General features: G+C 45.8%; 1 protein-coding gene across 1 annotated transcript; it reads left to right on the forward strand.

The window, feature by feature from the left end:
- The first annotated feature begins 1,020 nt into the window (after positions 1–1,020).
- Positions 1,021–14,672, forward strand: ASB16 (ankyrin repeat and SOCS box containing 16). Its single transcript, XM_056863836.1, has 5 exons — positions 1,021–1,336; positions 5,254–5,521; positions 6,966–7,458; positions 12,558–12,671; positions 14,487–14,672. The coding sequence occupies exons 1-5, from the start codon at positions 1,021–1,023 to the stop codon at positions 14,670–14,672; spliced, it is 1,377 nt and encodes a 458-aa protein (XP_056719814.1).
- The last annotated feature ends 329 nt before the right edge of the window (positions 14,673–15,001 follow it).

The raw sequence follows: 15,001 nt of genomic DNA on the forward strand, positions 1-15,001 counted from the left end.
ATGTCAAACTGAATTTTGCAGGCTGATCTTTGTGAAGGGGAGAATCGTCTCATCCCCTCACTGAATCATTGCCTTCCTTTTCTGTTGATTATTTTGGCTGATTTATTTATGGACCAGCGTTATTTCCAAAGAAGAAATAAAATTACTGGTGTGGGTGGGGGCAGTGTATATACAAACTTGTCTTATTTTATTTTTTAAAAAAATATTTGCAATCTCTAATTTTGATTCTCGCTGGCCGTTTCAGTCGCTTTCAGACTCTGGATATGGTAGTGGTGGTTCGAAATTCTGTGGTGCTCACATGAAGCTCTCTCTTCATGGTCCCAGTCAACTTCATGTACGCACACCCATTGCATGGTGGAAGTCATCCCTCACATGGGAAGAGAATGGAACTGCCCCCTCTTATACGGAGCTTCTTGCGTGTATCAGAGCCTCATAGGTTATTTAGGTTTGCTGGTTGCAGCGTTTAAATTGGATAAAACATAATTATTTCATTTGTTGCTTGGAGGAAAACTGTATGCAGGTAATAAAGAACTATACCACGCCAGCATAAAGCTTCAAAAAACATGCAGTCCCTTTAAAATGTGTGTAGTGATTTTTTTAAAGCCTAATTGGTATGCCTTGGCCTCTTTTGACAGCAGCTGTGGCCACTATGATTGTTGGGGCTTTTGGGGTTAGGGGCAGAAGAACTGTCCAACTGGCCTCATTCCATGGCCTAACCTCACTGTGCTCTGCTTTCTCCCACTGCCCCACCAACATGGTAAATGCTCTGAATTCCAGAAGGAAGATGACACTGCAGCAACGCAGTATATTTTTACTGCTTGATAAAAATATTCCTTTCTATTTATAGGCCAGGCAAGGTTTTCCTGGACCAGCACATGTGTTCCTTTGGGAGGGTGTTCTACTTTTTAAAATCTCAGTCAAGAGGGGAACACTTCCCCCCTTAAACTGGTTAGGGTTTAGGGTTGTTGAGTTAGGCTACTGGGTGGGGGAGAAACCTGGGCTGCTGCCTTGCTCAGGACCATGTCAAAGGAAACATTTGTGTTCACCTCTTCCACTCTGCGCTCTCTCCATTTGCAACGGGAAATGCTGGAACGAGAAGATCGGCGGCGGGCGGCGTCTCGGCAGTATGCAAGTCGGAGGTACCAGCTGGCTTCCCGGAGCCCCCTTTTGCTCCCCAAGCCCGCCCGCCGTGCCCAGTATTGTCGAGATCCTGCCGTTCACAACGCCCTCTACACAGGAGATTTGCCAAGGGTCCAAAGTATCTTTAAGGACGAAACGACGGCCAACATGATTGTGGAGACGCTCAGTGAGGAGCTGGTGTGGTCGGCAGAGCTAGGTAAGATAAAATGCTCAGAGTGGAAGGAATGTGGCCTGTGTCGGTTTGCTTAATTCAGTCTGATCTGGCTTGGCGACTGCTCTTGTGAGTAGGGTTTTAGGACTGCAGTCAATTTCCAATGGATCATGAGTCAGCAACGTGACGGCAGATGCAAAAAACAGGAATGCATTATTTTGCTGTCAAGTCACAGCTGACTTATGGCAACCCCATAGGGTTTTCAAGGCAAGAGACCTTCAGAGGTGGTTTGCCATTTCCTGCCTCCACATCATGATCCTGGTGTTTCTTGGAGGACTCCCATCCAAATCCTTGCCAGGGTTGAGGCTGAGAGTGTGACTGGCCTGAGGTCACCCCGCTACTTGCCATGGCAGAGTGGGGATTCGAACCTGGGTTTCCCAGATCCTAGTCCGACACCTTAACCACTACATCATGCTAGCTCTCTAATGCTATTTTAGGCCGCATTAATAAACAGTTCTGTGGGCCACACTTAACGAAAGCCACAGCCTAAACGGAACAGTGCCAGAGGAGCGCAAAGAAGATAGTTGTGGGTCTGGAAAATAAGTCATATCAGGAAAGCTTGAAGGAACTCAGTATGTTTAGCCAGCAGAAGAGAAGACCGAAGTGAGACATGATTGCCCTCTTCAAATATATGGAAGGGCTGTCCCATGAGTTTAAGGTTAGAGGAGGATCGATTTTGGGAGAATACCAGGAGAAACCTCTTCATGGTAGGAGCAGTTCAACAATGGCTCTTTCTTGCCAGCATGGTGTAGTGGTTTGGAGCGGCGGACTCCAATCTGGAGAACCAGGTTTGATTTCCACGCTTCCATATGAGCAGTGAACTCTAATCTGCTGAACCGGTTTGGTTTCCCCACTCCTTCACATGAAGCCTGCTGGGTGACCTTGGGCTAGTCACAGTTCTCTTAGAGCTCTCTCATCCCCACCTGCCTCACAGGGTGTCTAGCTTTGGATGCTCTAGCTTTGGATTTCCCACATGGGACAGAGGATGGGATCTGAAGGCCTACTTAGTCCCCTTCCAACTCTAGAACTATGTGACTTGCCGTTTAGTCAGTGGCTTTGTTGGTTTTTTGTGGGGTGGAGGTCTTCTTGGAAAGAAATCGGTTTATGGAAGGAGGATTTTGTGCACAGGAAGTCTGGACTGTAAGGAAAGAACGGAGCATTGTGGAGGTATTTAAATCTATTTCCTCTAAAAGAGGAAGGGAGTTGACTAGGGAGTGATTATAGAGCCTTATAAAATCAAGAACCTTTTTATACACAACACATAGTAAACGTTTTAAAGAAAACCATAAAATTAAAGGGCAGAGACAGTAGACAAAAAGTAGTCTCTCTCAAAATGAGAGACTGTGGGTCCCAGGTCAATTAATCTAGTGATATGGCACAGCTGGAAGCCTTCCCTCTGAAATGGTCTCTGTTTGCTGTCCTGTTGCGGAAGACTCTCACCAAGGATTAATAAAAACAGCAGTTCCTTGGGAGTGAATTGGTGACTAGGTTGAAATCTGGTCTTTGCCCACAACTGCAAACTTTTATATTGATTTATCCCTTTAGTAAAATAGTAATTTACAGCATATCATTATGCTTTTCTCCTTTGCAAAGTTAACATCACAATTATTGTAAAAAATGTTTAAAAGCAGGGAAAATGTGGGGTTTTTTCCCATCAGATTAATAATTAACCTACGGAGTCCAATGATCTAAGATACATTTTGGGGCAGAGGTGGGGAACCTTTTTTCCGCCAAGGGCCATTTGGATATTTATAACATCATTTGCGGGCCATACAAAATTATCAACTTAAAAATTAGCCGACCAAGCCCCAAGCAGGCAGCTGCCCCAGATGACCCCCCCGCACGGGCAAGCAGGCAGGCATCCAACCGGTGGCGCACTCTCCCACCTGGTGGCACAGGATGGTCTGTTGCACCAGCTGGGCGTAGCTGTCCAGCCACACGCCCGAGTTGCTACTGCTCCACATGGTCGGGGCCGGATTCTACAGCCGGCTCCTACAGCCGGCTCCGCCTGCAGGGATGAAATGAGGACACATTGGCTAAAAACTCGCCCCCCACGCGCATTCTGGCCCTGCCCCCTTTAACCCCTCCATTGTTGCCACTTCTACCCCCAGCCCTCTTGTAGTGCAGAGGGAATACGTTTCTCCATGGCCCGGGTGGGAAAGGACACAGTTTCTTGGGTGGTCCTAGCAGCTCCATAGCAAACGACTCTTCTGCAAGGGGAGGGAAAGGTTCCATTTCTCATCAAAACAAACTCACATCTACCTTGAATAGAGTCTATTCCTGTCCTCGGGAGGGGGTGGATCACCAGTCTTAGACCCTTCTGAACTAGAGATCTGCCAGGACCCACAAAGGGCCAGACCAAATTATTTCGCGGGCCTTCAATGGCCCCCGGGCCGGACATTCCCCACCCCTGCTCTGGGGCATTAGTATAAATGGCTTTTTAAAAGTCTTAGACCAGGGACCCCCAACATGGCACCCATGGGCACCATTATATCTTTCCTGGTGCCAACCAATTGATTTTAGAGAGTGGGTGAGTCAGGTGGGGCTTTTGCACAGCAGAGCTTCTGATTGGCCACTGGAGATCTGATTGGCTGTGCAGATTAAAAGGCATCCTGTTAAAACAGAGCATCTGCCTAAAATATTGAAGAATTACTATTAGAGTTCTGCATATTTTCACTTCCTGCCATTTTGTGGCTGGGTCCACCTCCCGTGGCAGCCATTTTGTGGGGTTACAACTGCTCTCCAGGCAACAGAGATCAGTTTGCCTGGAGAAAATGGCCACTCTGGAAAGTGGGCTCTATGGCAGGGGTGTCAAACATAAGGGCCAGATCTAGCCCCTAGAGAGCTCTTATCTGGCCCACAAGGCAGCCACTCGCCAAGTGTTGTGCCTAACATTACCCTAGGTAGATCTGATCAAGGATAACACACTGGAGATCAGGAATTACTTTTACAGCTTATGCTATTTAATGGTACCAGTTTAACAGTACAAGCTGGGATCAAGTTTCTCCAGCCGAAACCAAGAGAAAGAATCACCCTGCAGTTCAGCATTGATCAACTTTTATACACTTCTAACAATTGTCTTCAATAAAGATACATTTCTAATTTTCCCGTAGTGTCATTCTTGGCTATTGAAATCAGCAACTTTGGCAGCGAGCGATTCTCTAATTGTGCATGCGTTAGGTCCGAACAGAGAGTCCCCTCTCCGGGAACATAGGAGTCCCTTTAACTAGATAACAAGCTAACGAAAGGGAAGTGGAGCACAGGAAATGCTGGCAGCTGCTGCTTGTTGCAGTTAGAGGAATGTGTGCGTGCTTATGCAGACTAAGTGAATGGAAAGGAAGATGAAAAGAGAGGAGGGGGGGCAGTTCTTGACATGCGTTTATCTACACGGGTGTCACATCTAAAAGGAGGATTCTTGCACCTGTTTATGTACACAGGGGCAGTTTATAGTGCCACAGGTAAAAGACCTTTATTGGGAGCACTTCCCAAGTCCCCATCTGGGCTGGCAAGGCATGGCCGGGCCCAACCAAATGACATTTATGTCATATCCGGCCCTTGTAACAAATGAGTTTGACACCCCTGTGCTATGGCATCACACCCCATTGAAGTCCCTCCCCTCCCCAAACCCTTCTTCAGGCTCCACTCCCAAAATCTTGAGGTATTTCCCCACAGTTGGCGGCCATAGCTGCTGGACGAAGTTGTTTTTTCCCCCCGGCTGGGTTAGTTGTTAGAATTTTAATTGTTTACTGTAAACCATACTGAGCAGTATCTGGAGAAGTGGCAAATGCAATAAGTACAACTTGCCTTCCATTTGTTTATTTATTATATTTTTTATCCCACCTTTCCTGGTGAAAGCCGGGCTCCTAATTTTGGTTCTTTCCCTACCTTCCTCGATTCTGCAGGGTTGTGGGTGTTGAGCCCCCAGAAGAAGCATACCTCCCCACTGAGTATCACAGCTGCCAGGGGTTACCAAGACTGCGTGAAGCATCTGCTGCTGCAAGGGGCTCAGGTGGATGCCGTGGTTGGTGGGCGAGCCGCTCTTCACGAGAGCTGTGCCAACCACCAGGCAGAGTGCACCCGCCTGCTCCTCGGCTATGGTGCCGATCCGAACATTCTTTCAGAGGAAGGCCTGGCTCCCCTGCACTTCTGCTCCACTCAAGAGACTTTGCCGTATGTCTGGGAAGTTTTTTTTGGGGGGGGGGGGAGGGGGGATACAAGAGGAAAGGGTATCATGGCTTGAAGGGAGATTAAAGTGGAAAGATCACAGTAGTGCATCTTAGCTGAACATTTATTATGGCTCTTAGTGAATCCAAGGCTTCCATAATTCAATTTCAGGTGGACTCCACCCTCTTCCAGTACTAAATTAAATGCAGTTTATGCTTCCTGAACAAATTATGTGAAAACAATATGCACATGGGGTTAAAAAAAATGTGCCTAGGCAATAAACATTCATACAAAGGCAATGGAAGAAGGGGGGGATGAAATGCCCATGAAATCCCCCCTCTTGTAAAACACGTGTGTAGATAAACACGCATCAGTACTCTGCACACTCTCTAAGTACCTTAAAGCAGCACACAAATCTTTGCCCATACTAACTGCTTCTCCCTCCCTCCTCCTGCTCCCTCCCGGAATGTCATTGGCATGATAACTAACTTTCTATCTCTGCTCTTCCGTTCCTCTGCAACCCTTAAAGTACTGCTTGTTTCCTGATAATAGGGAACCTTTGGCTTGAGCTAGCGCACGCATCTTAAAGAATAGCTTACATGTCAATTTCAATAGAACAATGAAACTCTATGTGGTAATGTTGGGATGATCAGAAATGTAACTCTGTTTGCAATCGTCATTACTGAAAAGTCTTTAAAAGTTCTTCCTGTCTGCTTATGTGGGTTCGCAATCCTTCGGCTTGACAGTCAGGGATTGTGCACCCAGTTCTGTTTATTCTCAAAACCAATAAACAAACTGTGAATTTCACCGCATCTCAGCTCAGTTGTCTTGATTGGTAAATTAAGGTAAACTGAGGCACAACATTTCTGGCGCCTGGAACAGGGACTCTAAGCTGAATTGCTTGAGTCCCAAAAACAAGTTTTGGGTGGGAGAGATTCCCTCTTTGAGTCCTCCCTGGCATTCGGCAAACAGCTTCCCCAGGAAAGTCTCCTGGTAGACGGTTGGTTCTCGAAGCGCGCACTTGCATCATTAGTCAAGGAGAATCCAGCTTTTTTCCACGGGGACGACATACCTGGAGGAAGCTATTTGTACGCCTGCCATTTGCTGAGACCGGTCCCCCAAAAATGGGGAAGGTTTAAAGACATGTTTTGTAAGTATAAACTGTGAAATTAGAATACAGCACTTTTTCTGTTCTGTGTGTGTGTGAAGTTAAAATTCACTCACAGCAGAAATGGGATATGTAGCTTTGCAGAGCACCCATTTAACACTAGAGCCTTTTGCCCCAGACCTGACTATATTCCTGTGACTAGTAACTCGCTATATTCCTGTGACAAATAACTCGCTTTCTCCCCCCACCCCTTTTGTTGCTGAATGAAACTAAGAATAGGTATATGATGGGTGCCAAATTCCCCCTATACTGAAGAGTTCCATGCCACTATGTGCTTTCTAGGTGTGCTCAGCTGCTCCTGGAGTATGGGGCCTTGGTGAACCAGAACATGAGAGATCATCGCGCTTCCCCATTACACGTGGCTTCTAAGTGTGCCCTAGACGACCACGTGAAGCTCTACCTCTGCTACGGGGCTAATGTTGCTCACCGAAACCGTGAGGGGGAGACCGCCCTGAATGCAGCCTGTGCTAGCGCTGACAGACCCGAGGATGCTGGCCGCTACTACCAAGTGGTGAAGCGCTTGTTGGATGCCGGGGCCGACGTCCGGATTGCCGGCCGGAAGAATCATACGCCACTGCACAATGCTTGCAGCAACTGCCACGTCCGCATGGTGGAGCTGCTGCTGCAGCATGGGGCAGAAGTCAACGTGAGCAATTGCGCCGGATACACTCCTGTGGATTGTGCTCTGCAAGCAGTGGAAGATTACCTGGAAGGGGAGCCTGAGAAAGTCATAGTGGCTCTGCTCGACCACGGGGCAGCTCCTATCAGTCCTAAGGTAAGGGCAGAATCCTCCCCTCTCTTTGACATCTGAAGTATCACAACCTCATGGGAGACAAAAAGCAGCCATTGGTGCAAAGGAGAAATGGTTAAATAGTTAAATTTGCCCCTACGCGTTTCACATACGCTTCTTCAGGGGGATCTGATGAATATAGCAAAGGTTAAATGTTCACACGTATATCTACATAAGTTTAAAACACATCTATAAAATAGATAGAACTGCTATTCAAGTATAAACTAAGTGCATCGTCAGAATACATAAAACCACTGTTTTCAATTTACCTAAATACTATTTTACCTAAAAACACTATTTTGATTTTACCTAAGACTATTCTTATAATAACATAAGAAAGGCCCTGCTGGATCAGACCAAGGCCCATCAAGTCCAGCAGTTTGTTCACACAGTGGCCAACCAGGTGCCTCTAGGAAGCCACAGACAAGAGGACAGCAACAGCACCATCCTGCCTGTGTTCCACCGCGCCCAAAATAATAGGCATGCTCCTCTGATACTAGAGAGAATAGGTATGCAGCATGACTAGTATCCATTCTAACTAATAGCCATTAATACCCTTTCCTCCATGAATATGTCCACTCCCCTCTTAAAGCCCTCCAAGCTGGCAGCCATCACCACATCCTGGGGCAGGGAGTTCTATAATTTAACTATGCGTTGTGTGAAAAAATACTTCCTTTTATCTGTTTTGAATCCCTCGCCCTTCAGCTTTAGCAGATGACCCCATGTTCTAGTATTATGGGTGAGGGAGAAAAATTTCTCCCTGTCCACTCTCTCCAAACCATGCATAATTTTATATACCTGTATCATGTCTCCCCTTAGGCACCTTCTTTCCAAGCTAAACGGCCCTAAGCGTCTTAACCGCTCCCCATAGGACAGTTGCTCTAGTTCCCTAATCATTTTGGTTGCTCTTTTCTGCACCTTCTCAGGCTCTGTAATATACTTTTTAGGTGTGGCGACCAGAACTGTACACAGTTTTCAAAGTGTGGTCTCACCATAGATTTGTACAAGGGCAGTATGATATCCGCAGTTTTATTCTCTATTCCTCGTCTTTATGACCAGCATGGAATTTGCCTTTTTTACAGCAGCCGCACACTGGGTTGACATCTTCATTGAGCTATCCACTACCACCCCAAGATCCCTTTCTTGATCTGTCGCTGCCAGCACAGATCCCATCAGTGTATATGTGAAGTTGGGATTTTTTGCCCCAATATGCATCACTTTACACTTACTCACATTGAATCTCATTTGCCATTTTAATGCCCATTCTTCCAGTATGTAGAGATCCTTCTGGAGCTCTTCACAGTCCGATTTTGTTTTAACCACCCTAAATAATTTGGTGTAATCTGCAAACTTGGCTACTTCACTGTTTAACCCCAACTCCAGGTCATTGAGGAACAGGTTGAAAAGCACCAGTCCCAAAACAGATCCCTGAGGGACCCCACTGCTCACATCCCGCCATTGTGAGAACTGACCATTGATTCCTACTCTCTGCTTCCTATTTTTCAGCCAGCTCTCAACCCATAAGAGGACTTGTCCTCTTATCCCATGACTATGAAGTTTGCTTAGCAGTCTTTGGTGGGGGACTTTGTCAAAAGCTTTTTGGAAATCCAAATACACAATATCCACAGGCTCATTCCTGTCCACATGCTTACTGACGCTTTCAAAAAACTCTAATAGGTTAGTGAGACAGGACCTACCCTTACAGAAGCCATGTTGGGTTTTGCCCAGCAGACCTTGCCCTTCTATATGCTTGACAATTCTGTCTTTAAAAATGCTTTCCACCAATTTACCCAGAACAGACGTTAAGCTAACTAGCCTGTAATTTCCTGGGTCCCCCCTGGAACCTTTTTTATAAATGGGTGTTACATTGGCCATTCTCCAGTCCTCTGGTACAGAGGCTGATCGAAGGGACATATTACATATCTTTGTTAGAAGTTCAGCAATTTCCTATTTGAGTTCTTGAAGAACTCCACGATGAATACCGTCTGGTCCCTGTGACTTGTTAGTTTGCAGTTTGTCTAAACGTTCTAGGACTTCCTGCCTTGTTACCATTATTTGCCTCAGTTCCTCATTTTCCCCTCTCCAAAATCTATTCAGGAGAAGGAATCTGCCCAGTATCTTCAACAGTGAAGACAGATGAGAAGAATTAATTTAGTTTTTCAGCAATCGCTTTATCCTCCCTTAGAGTTCCTTTACTCCCATTGTCATCCAATGGTCCAACTGCTTCCCTAGCTGGTTTCCTACTCCTAATATACTTAAAGAATTTCTTATTGTTGGTTTAGATGTGTTTAGCAATATGCCCCTCAAAATCTTTTTTTGCATCTCTAATTATCTGCTTGCATTTCCTTTGTGCAAGTTTGTGTTTGCTTCTGTTTGCCTCGTTTGGGCAAACCTTCCAGTCTCTGAAGGAAGACTTTTTTTCTCTAATTGCTTCCTTCACCTTACCCATTAGCCGTGATGGTGACCTCTTGGACTTATTACCTTTCCTGACCTGCGGTATACAAGCTTTCCTTACCTGCGGTATACAATTCTCAGAGCATAAGCAGAGTTAAAATACAATTTTTTTGAAAAACAACAACAACATTAAGCTGATACAGATAACACCATATTCTATATAAATTTATCTAAAAGTTTTATTTAAAATTCTCAGGAAATATTACTGACAATTTTCTTTGCACCAATTGCTGTTTTTTGTCTCCATTTTGGGTTGGTGTGCCCCTCTTTCCTTTTGCTTGACCACCTCATGGGACCACTAGTTGAAGTTTGAGTAACATTTTGTGCACATCATTTAAGAAGAAGAGGGGAAGAGTATCTGTGAGAAAGGGGCCATGTCCATGCAGTAGATGAGGTGGGGAATAGGGTTGCCAACCTCCAGGTGGTGGCTGTAGATCTCCTGGGATAACACCTGTTCTCCAAGAAACAGAGATCAATTCTCCTGGAGAAAATGGCCACTTGGGAAGGTGGACTCTATAGCATTGTACCCCAATGAAGTCCCTCCCCTTCCCAAACCCTGCCTCTTTCAAGCTCCACCCCCAAACTTTCTAGGTGTTTCCCAACCTGGAACTGGCAACCCTAGGTGGGGAAGGAACTATACATAAAGTGTCTAAAAAAATAAGCAAAATTGCATAAATAATGGAGGAAGTACGGTAGGATCATTACCTGTTCTAAAAGCAGTACTAGCCTGATGAGCCATTTGATGAGGTGCAGAACAGTCGTGGTATGTTCAGATGCTAGGTATACAGGAAAATTGCTGGCACGCATGCACACACAAGTCAGAACTGCGTACAGAGTACATAAAAGGATAGCCCAAACTCCGTGAAGATGATCTTTATATTTTACAACTATTTACCCATATGGCTGGGAACTAGGGTTGCCAACCTCCAGGTACTAGCTGGTAATTTCCTGCTATTACAACTGATCTCCAGCCAATAGAGATCAGCTCACCTGGAGAAAATGGCTGCTTTGGCAATTGGACTCTGGCATTGAAGTCCCTCCCCTCCCCAAACTCCGCCGTCCTCAGGCTCTCTGATCTGGAGAACTGGGTTTTATTCCCCACTCCTCCACATGAGTGGCGGACGCTAATCTGGTGAACCGGGTTGGTTTCCCCATTCCTCCACATAAAGCCAGCTGGGTGACTTTGGGCTAGTCACAGCTCTCTTAAAGCTCTCTCAGCCCCACCTACCTCACAGGGTGTCTGTTGTGGGGAGAGGAAGGGAAGGTGATTGTAAGCTGGTTTGATTCTTCCTTAAGTGGTAGAGGAAGTCAGCATATAAAAACCAACTCTTCTTCTCCTTCTCCTCCTTCATCACTATCCCAAGTCAGCCATTATGTGGTTCAAAATTATGATCATGGTCTCTGACTGCGAGCTATAGGAACCTTACACCGAGTCAATTATTAATGGGTCCTGTGTGGTCATCAGGAAGAACACCTTAGTTTTAGCAGGTAACCATTCCCTGTCAGCAAATAACAGGTCTATGAGTTGAGATCGTCCCCGAGCATAGAGCGAACACTGAAGGAGGACATGGGAAACTGATTCTATATCGCCTTCCCCACATTGGCAGACCCTATCCAGATATGGGACTTTATTAAATCTTCCATATAGTATGGCAGATGGTAATACATTTAATCTAGCGAGCATATGTGCTCTTCACTTGTTGGGGTACAGTTAGACACAAGAAATATTGTACCATAGAATGATTATATGGCCAAGACTCCCAACACAAGGGGGAACCCTCCAATACCTTTTCTGGCGCCAGCCTCCTGGTGGCACCTGGGGATCCCCCGGAATTACAGCTCATCTCCAGACTACAGAGATCAGTTCCCCTGGAGAAAATGACTGCTTTGGAGATGGACTCTGTAATGTTGTACCCCACTGAGTTCCCTGTCCTTCTCAGGCTCCATCCCCAAATCTCCAGGAGTTTCCCAACCTGAATCTGGCAACCCTATCCTCCCAACTCCCTCTGGTGGCCAGGGGGACATGGCAACCCTACTGTGTTCCCTAGCAGAGCCTTTTGGTGGTCAAAAGGGACCTCCTCCTCTTTTCATCAGTAGAAAGCCAACTGGATCTAACCCTAAATGAAGTTTCAGACCCAGACCATTTCCCCCTGTGAATCCTGATACACATGCACACCTCCTGCTGTTCTCCAGGGGTTTCACACTTTCAAGCCTCTCTTTGCAGCCCTAGGAGCTAGAAATTTGTTGTTTCCACACACACCCTGATGAAAGATGAGTCTTGGAATAGTTATTTCCACCCACCCCCCAGTAATTCTCATATTCTGAAGCTTTTTCATTTTCTAGCAGATTAAATTTATTCTGGGATACTGTGAGAATAAGGGGTTCTGCTTCAAGAGGGAGGGCATCTTGGCCATCTTCTGGTCACTAGGGGTGTGGGGAGGAGGTAGTTGTGAATTTCCTGCATTGTGCAGGGGGTTGGACTTGATGGCCCTGGTGGTCCCTTCTAACTCTATGATTCTATGATTCTAAGGGGGCTTAGCATGGGATTCTTTTCTAGGATCTTTACGTTCTTTTCTTCTGAGACACTCACACATGCACATGATCTCTTTCCTTGGCACTTTTGGCCATAGATGCTGAAGTTTTGTGCTTTGTCGCCTCGAGTTATGGAAATTGTTTTGAATTCCTATGACCGAATCCTGTCCTGTGATTCCTGGGTGGGAGCTGTGCCCCCTGAAGTATGGCGGGTAAGTCCTTCCACTTCAGTTCTCCCCTCCTACTTTTATCATTTGGAGCCTTGACGATTTATCCTGCTTCCCCCTGAAGTATGGCGGGTAAGTCCTTCCACTTCAGTTCTCCCCTCCTACTTTTATCATTTGGAGCCTTGCCGATTTATCCTGCTTCCATACAATATTTGTAGTGAAAATGAGGTGGGAAGTAAAGGGCAGCCACTTGCAGACTATTAGTACTGGTGAGCATGTTGCTAGTACTGGGGGGTTGGACTAGATGGCCTGTAGGGCCACTTCCAACTCTATGATTCTGTGCTGTGCCAGCATGGTGTAGTGGTTAAGAGCGGTGGTTTGGAGCGGTGGACTTACATCTGGAGAACCGGGTTTGATTCTCCCCTCCTCTACATGAGTGGTGGATGCTAATCTGATGAACTGGATTTGTTTCCCCACTCCTACACACAAAACCAACTGGGTAACCTTGGGCTAGTCACACTCTCTCAGCCCCACCTACCTTACAGTGTGTTGTGAGGAGGGGAAGGGAAGGAGATTGTAAACTGGTTTGATTCTTCCTGAAGTGGAAGAATCAAACCTTGTCAGGGATGCTCTAGGCTGATTCTGCATTAAGCAGGGGGTTAGATGGTCTGTATGGCCCCTTCCAGTTCTATGATTCTACTGTAATATGGGAAGAGTGACGACCTACTTTTTAAGGGTTACTCAGACAAGATGAGCTAAGTGTTTTGAGAACACAGGAGGAAATTTCTATATATTTAATTTATTAATAATTAAGCCTCACATATGGAGAGGATATGTGTGTCTTCCATTATCGTTGTCTCCAATTATACTGCTTTTTTAATTTCAATAATTAATTTCAATTAATAAGGCCCAATAGTTTTTAGGAGACAACTTAATTACTAAATAAAATTCTAAAGCAAAATGTAGATACAATTATCTTTGTTTAAAGTCAAACAAATGAATATAATGACATGGTATGTTCCATACACCTTAATGCGCATGACCAGATATGTTCAATATTTGTAAAATCTTAATTTTTTTGTAATGCTGATAATTTTATATGTAAATAAAATTCCTTGATTTTAGCCAAAGAAAGCATTACGTGTTGGTATTCTTTTCTGTTTTTGAAATTTTAGTGAATATCAACATATAACATAGAGAAAATGTTCTAACTTTAGAAATTCAGTTATACTGTTTTTGATCAGTGCATTCCACAAAGCTAGAATATTATTTCCTGCAGGGCCAATTCCCAACTGTGTCTCATAGAGCAGCACTTCCCAGTGTGTTGCTCTTGACTCCCAGCTATGGGTGCCAACCTCCAGGTGGTGGCTGGAGATCTCCAGGTAATTCCCAACTCAGAGCTGGTAACCCTACAACACAGCCATTTCCTCCAAGGGAACTGATTTCTGTAGTCTGGAGTCCTCCAGGCACCCCTTGGAGTTTGGCAGCCCTTCATAAAGAGACGGCATTGCCCAAGCAGAGTGCTCCTTCCTGGAGAGCCACTACGCTCATGTGGCTGAGATGCTTTTTCATTAGGGTTGCCAACCTCCAGGTGGCACCTGGACATCTCCCACTATTACAGCTGATCTCCAGGCAACCAAGATCAGTTCCCCTGGAGAACATGGCTGCTTTGGAGGGTGGACTCTATGGAATAATGCCCTGCAGAGGTCCCGCCCCTCCTCAAACCCTGCCCACCCCAGGCTCCACCCCCAAAATCTCCATGTATTTCCCAACTCAGAGCTGGCAACCCTACTCTCCATGGGTTCGATTTCCCCACAGGAGAGTACAGATTCTTACTTGATTTTCTTTCTGTGTTGGCAGAAGCACCAACGGTTCTATGTCTCAGTCCTCCGGCTGGTGAACCAGCCTCGCCTGCTGCAACATCTGACCCGCTGTGCAGTTCGGAAGCAGTTGGGGGTGCGATGCCACCTGGGCATTGCTGAACTGAAGCTGCCCTCTTCCCTGAAAGATTACCTGCATCTCCCGCTGGAGGGCTGCCTCAAATGAGATGGGAAACGGGAAGGAGATTGCTAGAACTGGAGACTGGATAAAGGAGAGGGCTGAAAGAGCTGCTTTCAGACTGGCCCTGGAAAATACTTCTTTAGAAAGCTACTTGAACAGGACTTGTCTCCCTATCAGAAGGTACATGTAGTTTGCACTTTGAATTATTTTGTCTCCCGTTTTCAAAACTTTAGAACCCTTTATTGTGTTCTCTTATGAGATGCTGCAACACCAACACAAAAATGGAAAGCGGTACTGATAAAGGAGATCCTGTGTGAAGCACCCGATTGCTCTATGCAGAAGGCTTTGCCCACCCACTGCTGTATTCTACTCCC

Source organism: Euleptes europaea, chromosome 18 (assembly GCF_029931775.1).
Source record: "Euleptes europaea isolate rEulEur1 chromosome 18, rEulEur1.hap1, whole genome shotgun sequence".
In the NCBI taxonomy this organism is placed as follows: Eukaryota; Metazoa; Chordata; class Lepidosauria; order Squamata; family Sphaerodactylidae; genus Euleptes; species Euleptes europaea.